Below are 24622 nucleotides of genomic sequence, written 5' to 3'. Positions count from 1 at the left end.
TGAGCATGCACCAAACTTTCGGATCAGCATATTAGCTTGTCCATAGAGCATTCGACACTGTCTATTAATGTCTCTGTCATCAGACAGGTCAGCACAGATGTAATGTCCCAGATATTTACATTCGTCAATAACATTCAGTTTGTTTCCAGAAATAATTATACAGAAATACTGTATAGATGTGGGAGCCGATCCAGTCCCTATCTAAACTACTCCCTTTAACCCTCACGATACTCTCCCATGTTTATCACCTCTATCTGGGCATAGTGCTGTGTTTGCCAGATCGGGACTCTAAACAAGCCGATGGGTTGTGCATACATTCGTATTAAACCTCTGTGTGCATGGATTTGATGTAGAATGCATTGTACGTATGAGAATTACAGCATACAGAGTCAAATGATACTTCTACCTGACGTTTGGAACGCATGTTCTGAATCTCAGAAGAAACTGTGAGACAGCTAGTGGGCCAGCAGCACTGTCCTGCTATGAGCCTGTCTCACCTGGGCAGTAGCAGCGCAGCACCCCAGGCTGGATGAGAGAGGCAGGGACAGAGATCTGGTCAAACAGGCAGCTGTAGTTAGAACTGGCCTCCTGCCACGGGCCAGTGATGAGCACCTTAACCCCACCCTGGAACGCAAAACAAACACATACAAAGTCACGTCTCTAGGGAGAGCCTGATTGAATCTTCATTTATACTGTTTGATTTCTCCTGATTGTTTAACATCTTGCTGTCTTCTAGCGGTGCCTAGTGGTAATTACAATAACAGGCAATAATGTTTCTCATTGGTCTAGCCAGGGCTGCCATCTGGTGGTTGGTAAGTGATACAGCCCCAAGAGCAGTAACCTCTTAAACTGTGTATGGTGGTATGGGTGTAGGTAATCTAATTCTTGAGCTGCCCTCAAGTGGCTAGTTTATGCAATTACAATGAGACAAAAGTGATTTCGATTTATACCCAGTATATAAAGAAACACACCAAAAAGCTTTTTTGTGTGCAACGTATAAGAAATATACCGTGAGTGTGAAATACACAAAACAATCCACAACTGCAACAATCTATCTATATATCAGTGTATAAGTTCACCTCAGGGTAGGACCATTCAGGGGAGTAGTCTGTGACCATGAAGAGCCTGCCTGTGGCCTGTAGCATGCCCAGAGCTCCCTGGGCCACGGCTGCAGAAACCACCTCCGCCACATGCATGTAGGCCAGGGAGCCTTGCTCTCCACCGGCCCCTCCAGCCCCTCCACCCATGGACTGGGGGCTGCAGCAGGGCTGCAGACAGAGCTCTGAGGGACTATACCCGGACCCCCGGGGCCCCCCATCCTCCTGGCCCTGCTGGGGGGCACCGCTAGCTGCAGCCTGCCCGTCAGAGCCGTGTGATGCCACCAGCTGGTGGGCGTAGAGGGCTCCGCCTGCTGCCATGCTGGCACCACTGCCATCCACAGAGATGAAGTCGTTGATGAGGTCAGAGAACTGGTTTCCAAAGGAGATGTCAAAGTGGTCCAGGCTGATCTCCATGCCTCCCCCTCCGGCCCCGCCGTTGTTGCCCGGCCCAGCCAGGCCCTGGTGGGCTCCCACGGTATTGTAGAGGCCCTGCACCATGCCTGGCCCCTGCAGGAGGGGCTGCAGCTGTTGCTGGGAGCGCCCAGAGCCATCGTTGCCGCCGTTTCCATTGCGTAGGGACACTCCTTCCCCTCCTCCTCCCCCTCCTCCCCCGCCGTCAGAGGCCTGCTGAAGGTAGTGCTCCGTCCCCCCTCCCTCTCCGTTGCCCCCGCCACAGGCCTGCATGTGATCGCCAGGCTTGAGTAGACCATCCGCCCCATTCTCATTGACCCCAGCCTGGCCTGAGCCCACGCTGCCTGGCTGCTCCAGACCCACCACCTCCTCATGCTCCGGCCCCAGACCAGGGAAGCCCCCCTGGTACTGCAGCAGCTGGAGAGAGCCAGCCTGCCCGGGCCCCTCTGTGGGAGAGCCCCCATTACAGTTGGCCCTGTGCTGGCCCTGGTGGCTCTGGTGGTGGTGGTGGAGGTGCCCATTGCTGCCAGGGGAGTCAGTCTTTACCACCTGCAGACCCAGGTAGGCTCCAGAATCGTGGGAGTTGTGCTCCATCATGTGGGTCTTCTGGGGGCCTGGCCGGCCTGAGAGGTGTCCTGGAGGAAGAAGCTGGGTGAGCGGCTCTGGTGGCTCAGGTGAGGGCTGGACATGGCCTGACCGTAGGCCACAGAGGCAGCACTGGCCGAGTAGTCCTGCTTGGCATCGATGGCACTGAAGTCCATCTGCTCCAGGGTGGTGCTGGGGCTCAGGCCTCCTCCAGAGGGCAGCAGGGAGCCTGCAGGGGTCAGGGAGAGGGAGCCCTGTGCTGGGCCAGCCCCGGAGGACACAGACACTCCACCTCCACAGCTCACCACCGCCCCAACCTGGTAGCCGCTCTCCTTGGCCAGCTGCTGCTCAAAGGACGTGTCCTCCGTCTTGATGTTCTTCACCAGGGCGGAGTTGAAGCCGTAGCTGTTGTCAGACATGGGCGGCGAGCGGAGGCTGCCGTTGGTGCTGCCGCCTCCCCCGGAGCAAGAGGAGGCCGACGAGGAGCCGCCCTCGCTCTTCATCCCGCTGCCCCCGTAGGTTTGGCCCTGCTTGGGGTTGTTCAGGAAGCAGTCAGGGTCAAAGTTCATGCTGGTCTCGGGGATCTTGATGGCTCCAGAGTCCAGGCTGCTGGAGAGGACCAGCTCCTCGGACACCCCGGCCGCAGACAGCATGGCCAGGCCATCCGCTCCCCCCGCAGCCCCGGCGTCCCCGGCCCCTCCGCCAGGGAAGGCAAACTTGTGGCTGTCGGAGGTGACAGACAGCACCATGCCCTGGGAGGCTGCATCAGGGCCCATGAGGTGGGCGTTGGGACCCGCGGTGGGAGACATGCTGTAGACGGGGTCTCCGGTCACCTCCGACATGAAGACGCTCTGGGACAGGCTGGACATGACGGAGGCCACGTGGCTCATGCCGGTCACCACGGGGCTGTCGGCCATGTCTGGGTCGCTGTTCAGCCCGCTGCTGATGGAGACCGGGGAGTTCTGCGTGGTGTCGGGCACCTCCACCTGGTTGGTGGAGGAGACCTCGGTGCTGTTCTGGTGCAGCAGCACGGGCTTGTGGACCTTGCCGTTGCGTTTCTCCCGGGCGCTGCCCCCTCCCACTCCTCCTCCCCCAGAGCTCTTGCCCCCTCCATGGCTGCTGTGCTCCGTCTTGCCCTCCGACACGTCGTTGTTCTGGACCTCGGAGTGGTTGCTGCAGTAGCCCCCGGAGCGGGGGTCCACCTTGGGGGAGATGATGCGGTGTTTGGCGCTGTTGCACTTGTGATGCACGCTGCTCCCTGCGCCTGCATGGTGGCAGAGAGAAAGGGAGGGGGTTTCATGGTTCATTTCAGGCAGCCTTAAACTCAATTTAGTATAAATCTGTTGAGAATTGGAAATGGCATTGTCACCACAGCTAATTAGACATGCACATATACTTGAGAAGAGCCCTACATCCTCATGGGAGACCATCAGTGAGTATACAGTTAGGGTAGTTTGCTAATTCTGATGACTCTTCAATGTGCTGAGGCAGTTGGATTTATATTCATAATCATTCGGTTTGAACCGTCAACATTTAACAGCTGCATCAAGTTAACTCTGAAGCTGTCCACACTCACTCTGAGTTTGACACAGTGGAATGATCTCGTCCATACACACACTGTCCCTAGTTTGTCTCCGTTTGGCTCCCAGTGCCCGCCTGTCTCCCTGCCTCCCTGTTCCCCAGGCTGTCTCCTCATCCGTCTGTCTGTCTCTCTGTGGCCCTGTCTGTCCCTCTGTCTGCCCCCCTGTGCCCCTCCCCTAACCCTTACCCAGGGTGCCTGTGCAGAGGCAGTTGTGAGTCCGGGGAGGTGGCTTGGTTTGGTGGCTGTCCAGAATCTGCTGCACCAGCTGCTCCACTGAGAAGCCAGAGCTGCTGTTCCCGTTGCTGCAAGTCCACTTGATGCCATGAACTGCCGGGAGAGAGGAGACAGAGACGTCAGCCGGCCCAACAGACCACCAGCCACGCCAGCCCCTGCTCCACCCACTGTGTCCCTGCTGATCCCTACCTCTCAGCACACACTGGATTCTGCTGAGCCACCCAGCCCAGCCACTCGCCTACACAACTACCCTGCTCCGGCCTCTCCTGCCAGTCTGCATTCAGCTCCGCGTACTCCATTATTCTCAATAACTTGTATTACCTTTCAAGCTCGGCCTACTGTTTACTTGCACTCCCTAAAGCTGACAAATACCGAGGCCAGAGTGATTCTGTCTCTCTCTCTTTTGCTCTCTCTTTCTCTCCGTCGCTCTTACTCTCCCTGCATCCCGCCAAGTCCTCAATTCATTTCTCTCATTGACGCTTCCCTTCCTCTGTCAATGTGTTTCCTGCTGCCCTCCCTCTGTGCCTGTTTATGAAGGTTACCCTGCCTCTGCTGTTCCAGGGGGATCAGTGGAGGGGAACCCAGCCTAACCTCTCTGCCGGTAGAGAAAAGGGCCATTCTTCTGTACCACACCCCATCCCGCCACAGTCACACCTCAGCGGTTCCTTCTAATACCTCTCTCACCTCAGCAGGCTCTGCTCTCCAGGAGACCGCCTCTGGTGCTAACGCCTGGAGGGGCAGACGTCACCGCTGCAGGCACAGCCAGCCGCTCAACCCAACTACACAGATATGCTAATACCGTACGTCTGATGTGGAACATATTTACAGAGTATCAAACAAAATCAAGGCAGCTCTAATATGGGCTCCCCACGCATCGCTAGCTCCATTAGCTACATAGGCGGATGAGGGAGGAGAAGCATGGGCATAAACAGCAGAGCGAGAGAGTACGGCGTGTGTGTGTGTGTGTGTGAGAGAGAGAGAGAATGTGTGTGTGTGTGTGTGAGAGCAAGAGTCTCTGTGTGCGTGTGTGTTAGGAGAGAGAGTTTGTGTCTCCGTGCGTTTGTGTGTATGTGCGCGAATGTGTGTGTACCCGCTGTGTATGCAAAAGACAGAATTTTAGAGTTTCAGCTCAGGAGCAAAATGAAATCATAGCGACAGATGGAGCTAGTGGAAGATAATCTGGGTGATTGGGATGTGGGTTTGCCTCCATAAGCGGTGGGATCACTAGCAGATTACCAGTTTATCACCAGCAGATGTCAGCAGAGCAGATGTAACGCAGTCAACAGCATAGAGCAGTCTGCTCAGCTGAGCACTCAGCAACGCAGCCATGCACCCACCGAGACAAGCCTCGACGCGACACCCTACCACTACATAACTCTGCAAACCTCCAACCAAATGAAGATTCGATTGAACACAACAACATCATACAGTTGTAAGAGACAAACACATCTCTTCTGTTTGCATGTGCATTCTTGCCTGCTCTGACGGGTTGTTACGTTTTGCAGTGTATGTCCTCCAGCCCACGACGTATCTAAACAGGAACGAACATTTGCTGAGAGATGATGAGGAGGGTGTTAGTCATACGGAGACTAAGAGGGCTGTTGTCACGCGAGGTGTCCTGGTGTGAACTTCCCTCCGTGACGACCTCAGCAGGGTGACAGGAGGAGTGCATCTGTGCCCCGCTCTGACTCACAGCCTGACAGAGCCGGAGTGACAGGCCAACGCTACCGCTTACATCCACCATGTAGCTCCGCTCCCTTTGTCTAAACAACAACGCCTCATGCCAGCCTTGTCACAGCCACGTCACTAATGGCTGCCTGGTGTCACCCCTGGAAGCCTGGCTGGGTGACGTGGTCAAGTATTGCATCGTCTGTCTGCCCGCCTGCCTGGCCGTCTTCTCTCCTCACTCAGGGTCATGTTGTCAAGCAGGGATGACAGACGTGCCACAGGGCTCTGTTGCTGTCATACAGTACCAACCAGCCAGCCAACCAGCCAGCCAAACAGCCAGCCAGTCAGACAGGAATTTCAGTCCGGGCTTTCTTCTGAGCGGGCTTATTTTGGTCTTCTTATGAACGCCACTGGGTGCCACACACATCACATCCCATCATCTCAGAACCACTGGGCACAGGAGGGAGAGTGCTGTGCTGCTCCGTAGCTGGGCCCCTTGCCCTGCTGTCTACATCTGCCCTGACCTGGCCAACCCTGGCACTCCTAGTCTGGCTGTCTGGCTGGCTGACTGGCTGGGAGCTGGTTGACGGTGTGTTTGTAGGGGAAGTCATGTGTTTGAATGCGGCTGAGGGCATGGCTGGGGCGGCTGCGTGTCTCTAGCAGTAGTCTAGCAGTGAGTCAAACTGCCTGGCTGGTCCGCTGCATCATGGCGTGACTGAACAGAGCTGACTGGCTTTGACCCTGAGTCGAGCCCAACAACTCACATGTTTCTCTCATCAACCAGCCCTCGAGGCTTGGGTGGGCACCAGGTCAACAAGCTTTGTTATGCATTTCTCATGCATTTGTTTGATTAAGTGTGTATATGTTTGGTTGTGTGAGTGTATGTGTGAGAGAGAGAGAGAGAGAGAGAGAGAGGAAGGAGAGAGAGAAAGAGAGAATGAGAAAGAAAGAAAGAGAGAGAGAGAGAGAGAGAGAGAGAGAGAGAGAGAGAGAGAGAGAGAGAGAGAGAGAGAGAGAGAGAGAGAGAGAGAGAGAGAGAGAGAGAGAGAGAGAGAGAGATGTGTGTGTGTAATTGTGTTGGGAGGAGCAGCAAAAATAACCTTTGCTGATCCATGAAATCTACAATTTTGCTTAGATTTTTGTGTGTCATTAGGCACATCAAATAATTTGTCCTGTGAAATATCACACAGAGTGGACGGAAAGTGAAGGAGGAAGTGGAAGAAAGGGCAAATATCTTTGCAAAAGTTCATACATACAATAACATAACCAACTTTATTGAGTTACTCCTCTGAAATCTGAAGCCTTTTCTTTGGCAGGGAGTCTTGGCTAGTGAGCCTGGGCCACATTAAAGGCCGTCTCAGACCCAGCTGAAGCAAGGCTTCACATGAAACCTACATTCTCCTATCTCCAGTCCAGCAGTGTTGCCCCAGCCAGCTCAGTATGCGGCTGACTAACAATCTGCAGGTAGGAGAGGAGCGAGCAGGGAATACACCCTGCTCGTCTCTCTATATCACCCTGCTGAGGGCTAATAGAACGGCTTTACGATCAGGAGGAGATCCATGGCGCTGTGGACGCACTCAATCCCCTCCCGCGTATTGCAGACGCACATCGGATGAAGAATGAGCCCTGCTTGCGTAGGATATGGGTCACTCTGGGGAAAAAGTACAGTTGGTAAAGGGCTGATGCATAATTCAGAGCAGAATAATGCATGGATAACATAACATGGACTCCTCTGCAACCCTCCAATTTGTGGTGACAAAGAGGCTGTTGCTGCAACGCACCACTAGGTGACAATGTTGCTCCATCGCAAAGCTGATGTTGACATTCTGGCTGAGAGAGAGAGAGAGAGAGAGAGAGAGAGACAGCGAGAGAAGTTAGAGAGGGAGGGGGAGTGAGAGAGAGAAACAGGAGATAAAGAAAGAGGAGAGTATGTAGCTGTATATGTCGCCTCCTCATGTAGCCCGGCAGCTGGCAGACATGTCCCCTTCACCCTCACTGTCCCAACAACTCCCCAAGTTAATGACTTCATGCATTACTGCGAATGCCGTTGGACCTGCATAAAGCCGTTGAAGTCCTAAATGACGCCGCTGTCGTGTCCGGTGCCCCGTGCTGAAGGGAGTGCTAAAATGACAGGCAGCCGTGGAGCAGCGGAGGGGATAAGGACATAACACATGCTCCAGTGATGATGGGCCGGGCCGGGCATGCCTTGTCTGTATGCAGCCGGCGTCTCTGCGTGCATCTAAAGCTGCTGACACACTCGTCTCTACCTGGCCACATCACCGATAATCAGCCTTGTGAACATCACTCACAGTCCTGCCCCTGCCAGACACGCCCGCCACAGTCTGCTCCTGAAAGATGCCTTTAACAACCTCCCAATGATTATTCAATGCAGTGTGGAGCTTCCGATTGACTATCATCAACATCAGACAAACCCTGACATTTACCAAAACACTGTCTCAATCTCAGGAGCTGGAGGCAGCCTGCTGGGATCACACTATCTCAGAACATGGGGAGACCTGGTTACATCACCGATTAGTAAAGAGAGAGAGAGAGAGAGAGAGAGAGAGAGAGAGAGAGAGAGAGAGAGAGAGAGAGAGAGAGAGAGAGAGAGAGAGAGAGAGAGAGAGAGAGAGAGAGAGAGAGAGAGAGAGAGAGAGAGAGAGAGAGAGAGAGAGAGAGAGAGAGAGAGAGAGAGAGAGAGAGAGAGAGATAAATGGATAGAGAGGGAGGACGAAAGAGAGCGAGAAAGAGAGAGAGGGAGGACGAAAGAGAGCGAGAAAGAGAGAGAGAGAGGTGAAAGATTTCTGGTGAGTCAGACACTCTTACGCCCACGCACCAGCATCAATCAATAGCCATCTCCCCTGGTCAGGCCAGCCCTGTGCTCCCAGGGCTGCACCTTATCTTACTGGGACGAGGTGTGTTCTCAGGCTGGCACAGTGTGGCGCCAGAGGTCTGGGGGAGAGCTGACCCATGACCTCCACCCAACCATGTGACAGCTCCAGGAAGAAGCACAATGGACATCGACTACACAGTAACACTTAGCATTGTGGGCTGGCCTCAGAGGGCACTTTCCATCCACACATGTGCTATGAAGGGGCTGAGTATTAAGGATGACAGGGCTCTAAGAGGAGTGGGATTAGTCTCCACTCATCCTGAATATGTTAGACTGTGACAAAGGCCTAGAACTATATTGAATGTGGTAGGTCAGATACTCACACATGGGTTTGAGTTGGCCAATCAGCTCCTCCTTGGTCCACTTGGCCCACTCCTTCTTGTCTGTGTTGATGGAGCACAGTATTGGCCCACATGGCTTCCCACAATCCTCTATGGCTGGAACATTCAAGTAGTGGACAAGCACAATATCAGGGTTCTGGAGGGAAAGAGAGAGAGGGAGAGAAAGAGAGAGACAGAGAGATTGGTGGTTGGGCACACACTTTCCCCATCATGCAGTGCTCACAGAGAGGGATGAGGACACAGAGAGGAACGCAGCTGTAAGTGTAGCCTGGTGTGTGCGCAGACAGTCTGTCATCTGGCGCTCACACACACAATAGATTACTCTGAGAGAAAGGCAAACCACATGTGGCTGTAAGACAAACTCACACTGTGTCGTCTTTGTGTGTGCAGATGTGTGTGTGTGTGTGTGTAATCGCCCTATGTGTACGTAACACACGATTATGGCGTTTTGTCAAGTCCTCCCACATGCAGAGTTGATGCCCTCAATTAACTCCTCTGTATTTACCCAGTAAGAATTTAGGAATTTACAGGCTGCTACAGTTACCTCCGTAAATTCCCTAAATTGACAGCTTATGAATAATAGGTGGCATTTAAAAGAACGTCAAGCTTGTGTGAATAACATCAATTTAGTTCTGTAATCATGAATGGCTTTGATTAGGGAGCAGAATAAACCATCGCTGGAGAAACATTTGCTCCTCAAGACTCTATTCATTACACACACACACACACACACACACACACACACACACACACACACACACACACACACACACACACACACACACACACACACACACACACACACAGAGACGCCAATAACTGAACACACAGACACACACCAACACACACCCACATACACACATCAACACCATACAAACAAATAGATTTCGAAGCCCCTGCACAGAACCTCACAAGCTAAGTTAGGTAGACAGATAGACACAGGCCCAGGCACACGGACACACAACACTAACATAGAGACATGCAGACATGGTGATAAAGAAAAATGCAGTGACAACATATGGGTGACTGCAGTTTGAAGCTTCATCAGTGTTAAGTGGTAAATACATCAACAAGCTGCAGGTCTGTACTCCCTCCCTCCCGGTCTGGCCCATTAATCTGAACCCACAGCACAGCCCTCCCCCCCCCCCCTTTCTGCTCCTCCTCTGCTTCTCTTCCTTGACTCTCTTCTCTGTTTATTAAGATCTGTGGAACAGGCCCAGTGTGGATGTGCTGAGCTATTGCCCTGCTGAGGGCTAATAGAATGTATGTGGACACCAATGCTGGCTGCTGTCTCTGTCTTGTGATATTGAAGTGGGCACTTGGGGACGGTCTCTACCCTGCTTCCATGTGACAGGGCGGTCTAATGTGCAATGCCCCCCAGATGGCATCACCAGCTGTGGTAATCGCCAGGCGATGCCCTCAATCCTTAACTAGCACGAAAGAGGCGCACACAGGCTTCTGCACGCACCGACGAGTACACACACATGCAGGAACACATGCGAGGGTATGGACACGGACTCACACACGGTCCAAAAGAAGGACACGCTCGCACACACACACACACACACACACACACACACACAGACTCATACACAGACTCATACACATGTCCACAAGATGCACAGCAGTTAGCTGAATACAATAACACAATAACACACACAGTTAACCACGGTCCCTCTCATACGACACCAATTCACAACCTCACACCCAGATGGTGCTTACCTTTGCTCACACACAGACTCAACACTCTGAGCATTTGGCAACCTTACAGCTCATCGAAACACTAGCAATCTGTGGAGCTGTGCTTAAGTATTATGAATCTGCCATCAGTTGTAAATCCACATGTGAGCCAGAGGCGTATGACGTCTGTAATGTTCTCCCTCTCCCTGTTTACTCTCTCTCTCTCTCTCTCTCTCTCTCTCTCTCTCTCTCTCTCTCTCTCTCTCTCTCTCTCTCTCTCTCTCTCCCTCTCTCACTCTCTCCCTCTCTCTCTCTCTCCCTCTCTCACTCTCTCCCTCTCTCTCTCTCTCCCTCTCTCACTCTCTCCTTCTCTCACTCTCTCCCTCTCTCATACTCCCCCTCTATTTCTCTCTACCCAAGAGGGCCTTTACAACACTGTTAGCAGCTCTCTGCGCACACAGGCCCACTTCCACTCCAAGAACAAAACAACACAATGAAAATGTAAAGCGTCACATAAATCTATCAGGATGGTAATTTAATTTAATTTCCTGCTGGCTACTTTGTTTCCACAGTGTGATACCAGAGGTTGGTTCAACCGACAGAAAAAAAAGCTAAAGGGGTAACTTTTTCCAGGATTCTTTTGCAGAGAAAATGAGATCTCATTAACTTATTGATTAATTGTGTAATGCAGTCTTTTGGTTGTTTTCCTGGATGTTTCCCTGGCGGTTCATTGGGCTTCTATCCAGCTGCACTTCCTCAGTGGTGGGGGGATATGGTTGCAAGAGTGTGTGTGTGTGTGTGTGTCGATCTGTCTGCCTGTATGTGGGCCTCCTTATGGGGGAGACCATCTCAACGACTCAACATGCAATCTGCTCGTGTGGGATTCTGCCATTCAAGTTGTGTATGCAGCTCCTGGTAGAGAGGTGAGAGGCAGAATGAATGCATGTATAATGTGATGGCGTTATGTTACTGTTCACTGCGTCTCACCATAGCAGATGGATGGATGTTGAGCTAATTAGAGAGGTGAGTAGAGGAGAGGAGAGAGAAAGGGAAGGGAGGGATGGGAGAGGAGAGGGTGGAGGGAAAACGAGGAGGGGAGAGGGAACACTTGTTCTCTCCTGATAAAAACCCACATGAGTGTGCAGGGGTATCATAGCCAAGCAGAAGAGGAACAGACAGCGTCAGACCGGGTTTGAGTCTGGCTGGAGGGCGACCCCCAACCCTTCTCTGAAGAGAAAGGCAGCAAATAAATGAGTCAAGCCAGACAGGCTTGCATGGCTTCAGTAGTGCACTTAAAGTACTCCATGACAGGAACACCTACACTATTTTAAATGCAAAGCATCTTGGAAATTGGAATTCTGAATTGCTTTGTCACAAACATTCAATGTCAATTCATGAATATATTGATGGAGGGAGCAGAGATAGCACGTTGTGTGTTGTGTATGCAGAGAGAATATGTGGCTTTAATAGTTTATGGATGGTGGTCTTGGTTGTGCCATATGTATTAGCATGTTGTTGTCTACCTGTAATGTGGGAGAACAGGACTGTGCGTGTGTTGGCTGGTATATGGCTGTGTGTGTGTGTGTGTGTGCTGTGTTGGTGTGAGAGGTGATTAAGGCCCTGCTCTCTGGGCTGTACCGGAGCAGTTGCCCTGGCAGTGGCATGGTGATGGATGGCATAGTGTGCCCGTCATTAGGCAGCCTCCTGGCCCCTGGCACTGGGGTTGCGCTCTTAAACGCACCCCTCCCTCCCTGTCCCCAAACACTGCTGCTCATTTCAAGGTCAACTGCCTCTGTGGTGCTGCAAGTTCACCTCCACAGGCACAAGACTACTTCTTTTGTTTGGAACCTTTATCGCTCACCGCCAAAGGGTGTGTTTGGGAGTGTGGGGGTGGTTTGCTGATGTTGCTGCCTCGGAAACAGACGTAAACACAAACGCACACGCACACATACACACACATGAACACCCCTTTCCACTTCAAAATCTCCCCAAAAGTGAGTAAACAGCCTCCAGCTGCTGTCTAGGTAGTGGAGGAGTCCCCTATATGAACCTGGCTTCCCTCTCTCTCTGGGTCCTTCATCACAAAGCCTTTGATAAATGCTGTCCTCTCCAAATAGATGCTCTAATTGGGTGTCTGGTGTCAGTGTGCTGCTTCCACCCCCGCCCTCACCGCCCATACTCGGCACTCCAACGTGGCTCTGTCTGGGTGCCAACCCATGCCCGGGGAGTGTACCAATCCAAGGTTACGTGCCAGTTGAGGAGGGCCTCCTGCTGTGAATCGCCCAGTTCAGTTCCGTCCACCCGGGTCTGCATGAGGGGAGGCGGAAGAGAAGGCTCAGCGGGGGGGTGGGGGTGGGGGAGGGGGGGTGTTCCTACGGGGCTTCGCCCGCCTCTGTGAGCTACTCCCAGGGGAGAGAGGGGAAGCGGGGTGGGTAATGTATGGATGTTTGATGGTGTGGAATAGACAGAGAACGGTATGGCCCTCTACTTGACCTGTGCACCCCTGTCTCTATCGGCCAGCCCTGTCTCATCTCTCACACAGCCTTGGTAGCGTCTGGGCCGGGCCCTTGGTTCTGAAGGCTGCCTACCCTCACCACACACACACACACACACACACACACACACACACACACACACACACACACACACACACACATGGGCAGGGAAAGGCACAGGCAGAGCTGGAACTTTGAGAAACAGGAAGAGGCCAGTGTGTTGGAGTGTGTGTGTTTCAGTGGAAGCCAGGGGCTGAGGCCTGTGATGTTTAATTCAGCAGCACATAATCACTCCGATGGAGTCAAGAGCAAGGCTTTAAATAACTCAGCTTAGAGGGGCAGAACTGCTCTTCTCCCAGTGAAGGGAGTGGATGTGTGTAGGTGTGTGGGAGTTGGTGAGTGTGTCTGCGTGCGTGTGCGTATGTTTGTGTGTGTAGATGTGTGTACACTTGCTCATCCATTTGCATGTATATGTCCTTGTGTTGACTGTGGAGGTATGATATTTGTTCATACCACCACAGTATAATGGAAATGATTTGTAGCTGTATGCACTGTAAGGCAAGTCTCAGATATGGATGAAAGCAGGCGGACTGGAAGGCAGGCAGGCAGGGTGCTATAGCTCTCCCTGGCCAGTTTACAGCCTCCTTATTCATCCTCCAGCCCTTCTAGAGCCTCACCAGCCTCTTCATTAGTCCTGCTGCCCCCTGTGCTGTGCTGCCCAGGGGCAGGCTGGGAAAGGGCCATCAGGGGCCCATCCGTCTGCCATAATGGCCCTGGCTGAGCCCCTGGCACTGATCCTAATACTCAGTGGCCATCCAGGTGACACCGAGTCACACTGGAGCTAACGGAGAGAAGGAAAGTCACTGAGCCCTTTCACGCTCAACCTCAGCCAGGATTGAACTGGCTCTCCCTTCCTTTGTTTCACTCGTTCTCTTTCTCCACATTCTTCCCCTGTTTCAATCTCACTCTCTATTTCTCCCGCCCCTTTATACGTTCTTTTATTCTGTCTCTCAATCATTCGCTTTCACCTCTTCCACAGAGGGCACAGTGTTCATTCTGGAGAGGAAAATAGAACTATTCTATAGCCATCTCTCTCTCTCTTTCTCTATGTCTCTTTTTCATCCTGTGCTCTGTCTTCTCTGATTTGTTTGTGTGTTTCTCCCTCTGCCAGTCGACATGGCGTGCTCTTTATGTGCCTCTGCCCGTGTCTGCGAGCGAATCAGCACTTCACAGGAGCCAAGGGAGAGAGATGCTCTGGTGCATTTTTAAACAGATCCTGTGGAGGACTGATGTGTGTCCAGCCTCATAGACACAGGCTTGACCAGACAGACAGACAGACAGGCAGACAGACAGACAACGAAGGACAGACAGAGACAGGAAGACAGAGAGACAGACAAGACAGTTACCAACACTTAAAGCATAAACATATAGCTGCAAAAAGCAGAGGCCTCACAATAACAAACAGCCCTCTACAGCATGAGAAATGAAAACAGTCTTGCAGCCCTATAGCCTCTGTGCTCTGCACAAGCTAAGCTATACTGTAGAAGGACACATTACAGGGCTGGGTATTGAAGCAACCCCAAAGCTCAGCTTGCCCAGACTTCTCCCTCAGGAGACACACACACACTTACACACACTTACACACACTTACACACACACACACACACACACAGGAAAACATGTCAACTCGAATACACCCACCCACCCATAAACACCCGCCGTTGCACACACCGTTGCTCACACCGTTGCACACACACACACATAATCTTAAATACAAGCGCTCACCCCTTGGAGAGAATGCTAAAACGGTTTCCTAGCAACCAGCACTGTGAATTAAGGCTGCATGAAAATCAAAATAAAGACTGAAAGAGCAAGAGGAAGGAAAAAGCGAGGAAGTGCGAAAGAGAGAGAATTAAAGAGAGAAAGACTGGAAGAGAAAGCTGTTTTGAGAGGGGGCAGAAATAAGGGTTCATGATGAAGGGGGAGAGTGGTGATGAAAGGATGAGAGAAGGTGCCATCTGAACACTGCCATTCTGATCAATATTACCACCTTATTGGCACCTGTAGGGGCAGTGTTGACTGCAAGTTGTATCATACACATACACACACACACACACATAAACACCCACATGGGAGGGCATAGGATGGGCATTCATTCTGCACACAGACATGGAGCTACACAGCAGAACAGGGGGCTCACTGAAGCTCAAACAGCCATGGCTTTAGAGATGAAACAGCCACCTTGACTACGAGCTTTTCATGTAGTCTGTCTTCCATGTGACGGGATCAGCAGCATAGGCACAGTGCTGCTTGTCCTTGTGAGGACAGTGAGCTGCTGTTGCTGGTCTGGTCCTTAGACTGACGATGGGGGAGTCTTTCCCATTAGTAAACTGCTGTCTGAACCACATACCCTTGACACTCTGAGCTGATCCGTTAATGTCATCTATAGATGAAACTATACCGATGTGCAGGTCTGGACTGGGATTGAAAAACTTCCCGGGACTTTGAAACGCACACCGGCCCACGACCGTGTATTATTATGATATATAATCCCGACGGCCAGTCCGACCCTGCCGGTGTGTTATATAATACCTGTGTGTTTCTGTCAGATGCAAGACGCCATGCATGCGAGTACGCTTCTGCAAATGTGTGCACGTGTATGTATGTGTGTGTGTGCAAAGCATGTGCGGTGTGTAGCATGCTATCTCTGGCTAGCAGCTGCCATGAAGAGGCTTCCCAAAACAAACGCATGGCCTTGACAGAGACAGAGCTACTGCAGCCTTCTGTGGTATAATAGGAAATTAATTGAGACCATCAATATGGTATTAATCATTCAAGCGCAGGTGCTGAGGTGGCACTTTGCTGACTGCTCCAGAGCTGGCGACACACACACACATTAAAAGTTTGACCTGCTGTTTAGGGAGAGGTGGGTGGGGAGGAGAGAGGGAGGAAGGGAGGGAGGGAGGGAAGGAGCGAGAACGATAAAGAGAATCAGAGATGAGAGGGAGAGAGAGAGAAGGGCAGACTGGGAGAGAGGGAGAGAGGGGCAGACTGGGAGAGGGGGAGAAAGGGGCAGACTGGGAGAGAGGGAGAGAGGGGCAGACTGGGAGAGAGGGAGAGAGGGGCAGACTGGGAGAGAGGGAGAGAGGGGCAGACTGGGAGAGAGGGAGAGGGGCAGACTGGGAGAGAGGGAGAGGGGCAGACTGGGAGCGAGGGAGAGAGGGGTAGACTGGGAGAGGGGGAGAGAGGGGGAGAGAGGGGCAGACTGGGAGAGAGGGAGAGGGGCAGACTGGGAGAGAGGGAGAGGGGCAGACTGGGAGAGAGGGAGAGAGGGGTAGACTGGGAGAGGGGGAGAGAGGGGCAGACTGGGAGAGAGGGAGAGAGGGGCAGACTGGGAGAGAGAAGCAAGAGACAGGGAGAATAAAAAGTAGTGGTATCTGCTAACTCACACAGCCTGGCTAGGCGTGTTGTCGGTACATACAAGGTCAGTCTCTCCATAGTCTGAAGGAGCTTCAAGTCACAGTCTTTTTAAGTTCTCTCTGATTACTGCTAAGTACTGGTTCTGCACTATATAATTGAAGAGGGTATCTTAGAGGTTTGGGTAATTTAAGGTTCTACTCTGAACATGTTAGTGTTTATTCTGGGAAATATTCCTCTGCACCCTGGGTAGCCAAGTTTTCCATAAGGCCTAATCCTGCGCAGGGCACAACACGGTGAGCCACGAGCGCTAACGCTAATCAGCCAGAGGAGAGCCAAATTGCAGCGACTACATTAAGCCGTTAAGCACACCACGTCTCCAAATTGTTGAAGGTGTCTCACCGAGATGAACGCCTCGCCTTATGAATAATACATCACCTGGATAAGAGTCCCCCCCTCCGACACATACACATACACACACACAAACACACACGCATGCACACACATTCCCAGAGGAGAGGATGTGAGACAGCTGTGCGAGACGGGGGGCCTGGTAGAGGTGGCGTGTGGTGGGCACCAGGAGGAGCGTCAGAGTGCAGCTGGAAGGAGAGCAGAGCTGAGCTCCAGGAGCTCCACGTTCAGCATGCTGCGTATCAAACACCCAGCAGGGGGTGGGGGGGGGGGGGAGACCCAGGTAGAGAGGTGGAAGGGGGGGCAAGTGAGGCAGGGGGAGGTAGGGAAAGGAAGGAGAGGCAGGGGAGAGAGGTATGTGTGTGTGTGTGTGGGGGGGGGGGGGGATCAAGCAGCCCCTCCCCAGCCTGGCCCGTCGGTGTCAAGGTTGAACCCATGAAATGTTTATGAATTGGGCTTTAGGAAAGATGAAGATTGATCTGGATGGGAAGGCAAATAAGATCGGCAAAGCCCCGCGTCAGCTGAAAGCACGCGGGCCGAGGAGGGAAGAGAGGGAGTGAAAGGAGAAATGCATTAACACAGGTCTGTTCCTGGGAGACAGCTGGGTAATGAGTACTTCCTCTGCACACACACCACTGGAGAGAGGACATACGCACAGCCTCAGAAGCTGATTGGTCCACTGGTGTGGGCTGTGTCTCTCCTGTGTATGTGGGCTCCGATTGGAGCGCCAGTGTTAGAAGTGCGCGTCAGTGTTGGAGCTGTCCTCTGATCAGCTCTGTGTTGTTGGGGGGACTCAGATCTCCTCTGTGACAGGTGTTCTGGTCCCTGCTCTGGACCACTGAAGCCTGTCAGGACTAAGAGGCTGCTCTGGACTGATGCTAGTAGATTCAGCCTGGCAGCAGTTATGAATCGGGGACGTACATGGCACTCTCTGTGGCCCTGGCGAGAGCTCACTCTGGAACAGCAGACAAGTGGGCTATATGAAGCAATCGCAGTCACCTGAGTTCAGTGATGCTGGAGAGGGGTTTAGAGGAGGGGGCCTCACTCACCCCAATGCCGTGTGGTACAACACTGTGTGTGTGAGTGCGCGTCACATTAGATTTATACTCTCCAAGAGCGGAACAGTAGGGGAAATGATGTCATCAAACAGAGCATTCTTCAAAGGCCAGTGTGTTTGTGTGTGTGTGTGCATGTGCCTCTCATCAAGCAGGGCCCTTTGATGTGGCCCTGGGGGCCCTGGCCAGCTTGCAGGAAAGGAACAGAGCTGAAGCCACCAGAGAGATGGGCCCCTGAGCCCCCAGGCCCCTGAGCCCCCAGCCCCCCCCCCCCCCCCCCCCACACTCCTATCACCCACCCTTCCCCTCCTCCTTCTGATCAATACTGGCTCTTAATCACTACGGACGTTCTGCTATCTGTCCCTCCCCCTCTCTCTTACCCTCTCGCTCTCTCTCTCTCTCTGCTTCTCTCCCCCTCGCTCCTAACCCTGTCACCTCCTGCCCCTGCCACACTCAGCATGATTAGCTCCCACTGTGTGTGTGCGCACCAATGTTTTTATGTGTGTGTGTGTGTGTCTCCAGCCTGTGTGTGAGTTTGTCTGTATGTGCTGTACTGGGATTGTGTATGTGTCAGCATGGGTCTATGTGCTTGTGCATGTGTGCAGGTTTATGATTGGCTTTTAAAATGTGCAAGAGTACAAACAGATAGCAGGGAAAAAATAGCCTAATATCCTTGGAAAAAGCAACACCAACATAAACCCAGCAAATTATGGGCAACATGCATAAACTTGAATACTAACACAACCCCACATCCCGGAAGCTTCCTCCCAGTAATCTAATTGCCTCTGTGCTGTTTTTACTCTAATAAACTAATGAATGTGGCTGGCTTCAGCTCTGGGTATCACATAGGCAGCAATAAGTAGCAGTTCTGTAAAAAGGCCATCCCGCATCAGAACGTCTGACTAATTTGCAGGAGAAATAATTACAGGGCAGAAGAGCAGGCATCAATCCTGGAACTCCGACAGAGACCTCGCTGGAAACCACCTCACCCACAAGCCAAGGCTCCATTAGGTATTGTCTGGGGCCTACAGGCTAATTTGTTTGCATCAATAATACATTCAAAGGATTTATCTAACTTGCAAATGAGTGTTCATTTACTGGTCCAAGAAGCAGGGAGCAGAGGATGGCAGCATGGGAGAAGGTGTGAAGGCTAAACATCTGGTGGGGCGTGGAGCTCCAGGACTGCATGGGACAGGTTTAACCCCTTCATTGCCTACAGTAGCCTGCACAAGGCTCCTGCATGTCACACTGCCTACCAGAGTGGTGCTCTGACGGGCCTGGATGGAAGCCACTGCCGGTGTCGGAGGAGCAGAATGGGGCTGAGGTCCTGGTGAACAACCCTTGGAAGAGCTTCAAGGACAAATATGAGAGCGCCACCTCACGTCCATAACAAATGACCTGGCCTTACTGATATGCTCTGATCATATGCCAGGTGACAAAATGACAAAAAGGCCTGTGTGTGTGCGTGTATTTATGTGTGTGTGGCTTTGCAAGTTGATATGACGTGTGAGCTGGGCGATGTAAAGCAATAGCTGGGGTGGGGGAGGGGGAGGGGGAGGGAGAGGGAGGGCAGGAGGGTTGTGATCTCTGGCTTTTGATCTCGGAGCCATGCTGTCATCCTCAGTACCAGCTGGGAGAGCAGGGGAGCGCAGGAGAGGAGGAGAGGAGGCGGGGAGAGGAGGAGGGGAGGAGAGGAGGAGAGGAGCAGGGGAGAGGAGGAGGGGAGGAGGAGTGAGGCGGAGGAGAGGAGTGAGTGGAGCAGCCTAGGAACATATGCTGTGTCTGTGTGCCAAGCCCCAGCGGCTCCAGCAGCCCACGCAGGGCTCCAGAGCTGCTCCAGCCCTCTCCAAAAGCAACGCTGGCCACGCCGGACGCTACTTAGTCAAACAAGGATGAAGAGATGAATATGGAGAGAGGGGCTGGGGAGCTCTGCCACTGGGCCAAACACCATGGTATGGCTCCACGCTGGCTGCTACATGCTGGATGAATGTTCATCATCTAGTTAGGGGTGAAATATCAGCGTTGGAGAGGAGGTAGTGTGTTTACGTGTGCGTGTTCGGGGGGATGGGGGGGGAATTTTTTTAGAGAGTTGAAGAGAAGACAAAGGAGGGAGGGGTAGAAGGAGCGAGGGGGAGAGAGGGGAGATTGTACCAGAGTGTGTATAGAAGGCGTGACCCTTCCCTGTGGAGGGATTGGCAGAACTAAATGTGTGTGTGTGTGGGGGTATACGTGTGTGTGTGAGAGAGAGGCTGAGAGAGGCTGAGAGCCTTCTGCCTGGGTTCCTTCCTGGACACAGAGAGAACGGAGAAATTGCTTCTGAGATGGTGTGTTTGTTTGTATGAGGTATGGAGAGAGAGCGAGAAAGTGAGAGAAAGAGAGAAAGAGAGAGTGAAAGAGAAAGAGAGAGAGCACGTGTAAGAGAGAGAGTGAAAGAGAAAGAGAGAGAGCACGTGTAAGAGAGAGAGTGAAAGAGAAAGAGAGAGAGAGAGAGGTAGATCTGAAGGGCTGTGGAGGTACAATGAACAGGACTCCCCATTGGGACTCAGACCTATGAAAGGAGAACCTGCCGACAAACATCCGCACTGGCTCACATTTCCTGCACACAGACACAAACACACACAAACACACACACGCACGAACAACCAAGCGGATAAACACACATCCATTAAAGTACTCAACAACTCATACAAAACATAAAAATCAAATCAGTCATCCGGCAGTCAAAAGCTCTCTTTTTCTCTCTAAAACCCCACTCTGTTTATACAGCAGTCAGGCTGTGTTTTCATTGTGGACATATGGGGTCAGTATCTCCTCACAAACACACACCCTGCTCTGAGTGAGCTGATGCTGAGTACTGGTGAATATCTACACTGGGATGGCAAGGGCACCAGGGGAAGAAAATCAATATTATATCTCACCACTAAGCACAATTCTACCAGAAACAGCTGGAGTTTGCAAGGTTGCTCTGGAACAGCTTCATATGGCTTCAATAGGGTGGATGGCACCAGGAATACTGTGAGGGGAGGAGCTAGCCAGCCAGCCAGTAAGTCAGCCAGCCAGTCAGAGAATCAGACAGACAGTCAGACAGACAGACTCCTGTATGTAGTGTAGAGGACTTCAGATCTGAGTCTGGAGACAGAGAACAGTGGCAGTACAAACATTCTCTGAGAGACACACAACCTTCTCCATCCTCTCTCTCACACACACACACACACATGCACGCACACACAAACACACGGAACATGCACACAGACACACAGGGTACATGTCGAACAGACTCACACACACTGACGGGGGGCCTTAAAATACCTAAGCTAAAAATAGCAGGCGGGAAGCGGGACTGAAGCTATTATTATTGCACACACGACCTGCCTAGTCCCACCAAGGAAAGGGAAGAGACTAATGATTTTCCTGGTGCAAGCAATTAAAAAACTATTTGTCACCTGCCAGGCTGGGTGTGACGTTAGGGCCCTTGGCAGAGGATTACAGAGCACACACACACGCACACACACACACACAAGGTGTGTGCTGATGCTGGGAAGCGGCACAGCGTGGGGGGCTGGCTGGAGGGAGAGGTGGGGCTGGAGGGAGAGGTGGGGCTGGAGGGAGAGGTGGGCTGGAGGGAGAGGTGGGCTGGAGGGAGAGGTGGGCTGGAGGGAGAGGTGGGGCTGGAGGGAGAGGTGGGGCTGGAAAGAGAGGTAGGGCTGGAGGGAGAGGTGGGGCTGGAGGGAGAGGTGGGGCTGGAGGGAGAGGTAGGGCTGGAGGGAGAGGTGGGCTGGAGGGAGAGGTGGGCTGGAGGGAGAGGTGGGGCTGGAGGGAGAGGTGGGGCTGGAGGGAGAGGTGGGGCTGGAGGGAGAGGCGGGGATGAAGAGGGAGAGGTGGGGCTGGAGGGAGAGGTAGGGCTGGAGGGAGAGGTGGGCTGGAGGGAGAGGTGGGGCTGGAGGGAGAGGTGGGGCTGGAGGGAGAGGTGGGGCTGGAGGGAGAGGCGGGGATGAAGAGGGAGAGGTGGGGCTGGAGGGAGAGGTGGGGCTGGCTGGAGGGAGAGGTGGGGCTAGAGGCACGCAGCAGGAGGGACTGAGCTAGCTAGGAAGGGTCGAGAAACAGACTTGGGTGAGCTCCTGATTTATCCGGACAGGTTAATACCAGGCCAGACAGCCCCTCAGACAGCCCGCTGACATCAGGAAGTCATGCAATATTTAGAGTCCAGCCAATGAAAGCTCTGCTCCTACTGTGAGGCTCCTGGCTAAAATAGGAATGTATATTCTCCCCTCCAGGAATAGAAACATAGAAGGAGTCAGTGTTCCTGCCGGCCTGCCTGCCTGCCTGTCTGTCTCGGTAGTTTTATCCGTGCATGTCTGTCGCAGATATGCACTCGCATTAAATCAATGTTTGTATACTATCAAATATTGCTCTCCTCGATAAAACTGGGCTGTGCTTTCTGATTGACTTGACTGTCAGGATATCATGAGGGTTGGGAGAGGTCATGGCTGTTTGTAGTGGCTGACCTCTTGACCCCTGGTCTGTCTCTGGCGTGTGCATGGGGGACCAGAGGCCCTCAGGCTGTCTATCGACTACCTTTCATCCTCCGTAGGGGGGGGGGGGGGGAGCCTCTGGCAACCACACAGTATGCTGCTACGAGACACTAGGGCCCACTGTGGTAACTAAGTGTGTGTATGTGTGTGTCGAAAAACAGTAAATAATGCTCAGGCTAGTGTTATATCTCACTGTTTGGCTTACACTATACAAGTCCCACCCTAGCGCCTGCACACGCACGCACGCAAACACACACACACCAGGCGGTGGTAATTTATGAGGCAGCTCGTTAACGCAGGGTGATATGCGCTGCTCGTTTGCACCTCCTGATCTGTACCGAATTATATCATCTTTTAGCTCTCACCCCCCCCCCCCCTCTCCCAATGCCCCCCTAAACCCCATCTCTCATTCCCCATCCCTCCCTCCTCTCTTTATGTGGAGCTGCCTTGCTCTCCCCATCCCTCCATCTCCTCAGGTCGGTATAGGAGCATTCAGACAGCAGTGGGTGGGAGAGGAGCGTTTCTACTGAAGCCTGTTTGTACAATATGCCATCTACCCAAACTATTAAAGAAAACAGAAGGTTTGATTCTGTAGCCTTTTCGTGACCTCAAAGTTGATTCTTCTCCCTTGCCCCCCACTGAGAGGAAAGTGAGAAAGAACTACATTTTCCATGAAAGAACACTGAGCACAAAGAGAGAAAAGACATTGAAGGGTGAACAGTTGCTGACAAGCACTTTCTACATTTATCTGAGATTCATCTGCGATAAGAGGGTGTTGAGGGAGCCTCCTCCCCTCTCCTCATCAGGCCTGGAGCACGGGTCGCCCAGGGTCTCCTACACCTAGAACCAGCCCCTCCAGAACCAGCCCCCCCCCAGCTCAGCTGACCGCTTCACATCCAATCCAGAAAAATCAGTTCCTCCCAGTGAAATTGACAATTACAAAAACTGCAATCGGAGTCTGACATGCTTTGTATGCTGATGAGAGGTAGAGGGTTAAAGTGGAATTCAGATCGATCTGGTGGAGGGTTGATGAGTCGAGCCTTATCAACGACTACATGCAGACACTTTCTCCCTTTCAGCCGGCAGGTCTCGCTCTCTCTCTCCCCCTCCCTCCTTCCACTTCCTCTTCTCTCTCGTCCTCTCCCCCCCCCCCCCCATCTCTCTCATTCCTCTCTTTCTCTATGACATGTCCAAGTGAACGTGTAGGGATGTCAGTCTGGTCTGGCCCTAATTGGGGCTCTAAGGAGTAATCAGCATGGGACAAATCAGACAGTTCTGCTCGTTAGACGTGACCGTTGTGGGCTGGGCTGCAGCGTGGCGCCGTGGCAACGAGGCAAGGACCCAGACACAAACATTCTCCCGAGCCATCCCACAGAACAACGTGACATGGCCAGACGAGGAACATGGCACGGGCACGGCCAGGATGCAGGCAGCAGCAGGATGGCCGGGCGCTGTGCCAGTGGGCACTGCTGGATCTGATTGATCTGGCCGAGCTTGCCGACACACACGCTCAGGAGGTAAACACAGCTCACTCAGGGGCAGGGACTGGCAGACACTACAGGAAGGACAACCATGAGAGTCATATTAATATCGTCATGTGATATCAGCGTATGATATCAGACCAGAATACTTGAGGTTACTAATACACTTCCACGACTTAGGGCTTCTTATCAGGAGTTTGACCTCCTCCACTCGTCCTGTATTGGGAACTGATAAGGCTGGTTTGCCCTGTGTGAAAGTAGGACTAACAGGAGCAGACAGGACTGTTGGCTCCACTAACATGCTGGAACAGAGGAAGTGTCCATACATATAGCTGAGGAGGTGATGCTGGGCAGAACCCAGTAACTGGGTGAATGTCAGTTCTGCTCATTCTCACAGCCTTAACCTTTCCGGAAAGCTGAATAATTTAAGCGGTCTGTCTCTGTTCGGCCTCTCCCTGTCTCGGCTCGGCCTCTCTCTGTCTCGGCTTCCCCTTGCGCAGCTACGAGTGAAAATGGCACGGCGAATGCGGCTGGGGATTCCTGATAATTGGCCGTGCCGGTGGGCTGGAGCGGCGGGCCTGCAGAAAAGGTCGAAGTGGCCACGCAGCACAGACGTCTGTCTGTAAGAGGGGGAAGGGTTTGTCTGTCTCTGGGGTTCCTACCCCCCTCCCGTCACTCCGTGGGTCACTAGATTAGGCTCTGTTAACACAGAACCTGTCTGACCGTGGTCCGGCAGG

At 52.7% G+C, this 24622-nt stretch overlaps 1 protein-coding gene across 1 annotated transcript in view; it reads right to left on the bottom strand.

Annotated features, from left to right (window-relative positions):
- camta1a (calmodulin binding transcription activator 1a) overlaps positions 1–24622 on the bottom strand; it is a 267228-nt gene that overhangs the window by 23620 nt on the left and 218986 nt on the right. The window contains 5 exon segments of the mRNA XM_062459401.1: positions 498–624; positions 1080–2125; positions 2128–3360; positions 3865–4005; positions 8797–8950. Coding sequence (XP_062315385.1) covers positions 498–624; positions 1080–2125; positions 2128–3360; positions 3865–4005; positions 8797–8950 — 2701 coding nt within the window.

Source organism: Osmerus eperlanus, chromosome 4 (assembly GCF_963692335.1).
Source record: "Osmerus eperlanus chromosome 4, fOsmEpe2.1, whole genome shotgun sequence".
Taxonomy (NCBI): Eukaryota; Metazoa; Chordata; class Actinopteri; order Osmeriformes; family Osmeridae; genus Osmerus; species Osmerus eperlanus.
This window is presented reverse-complemented; position numbering and strand designations above follow the sequence as displayed.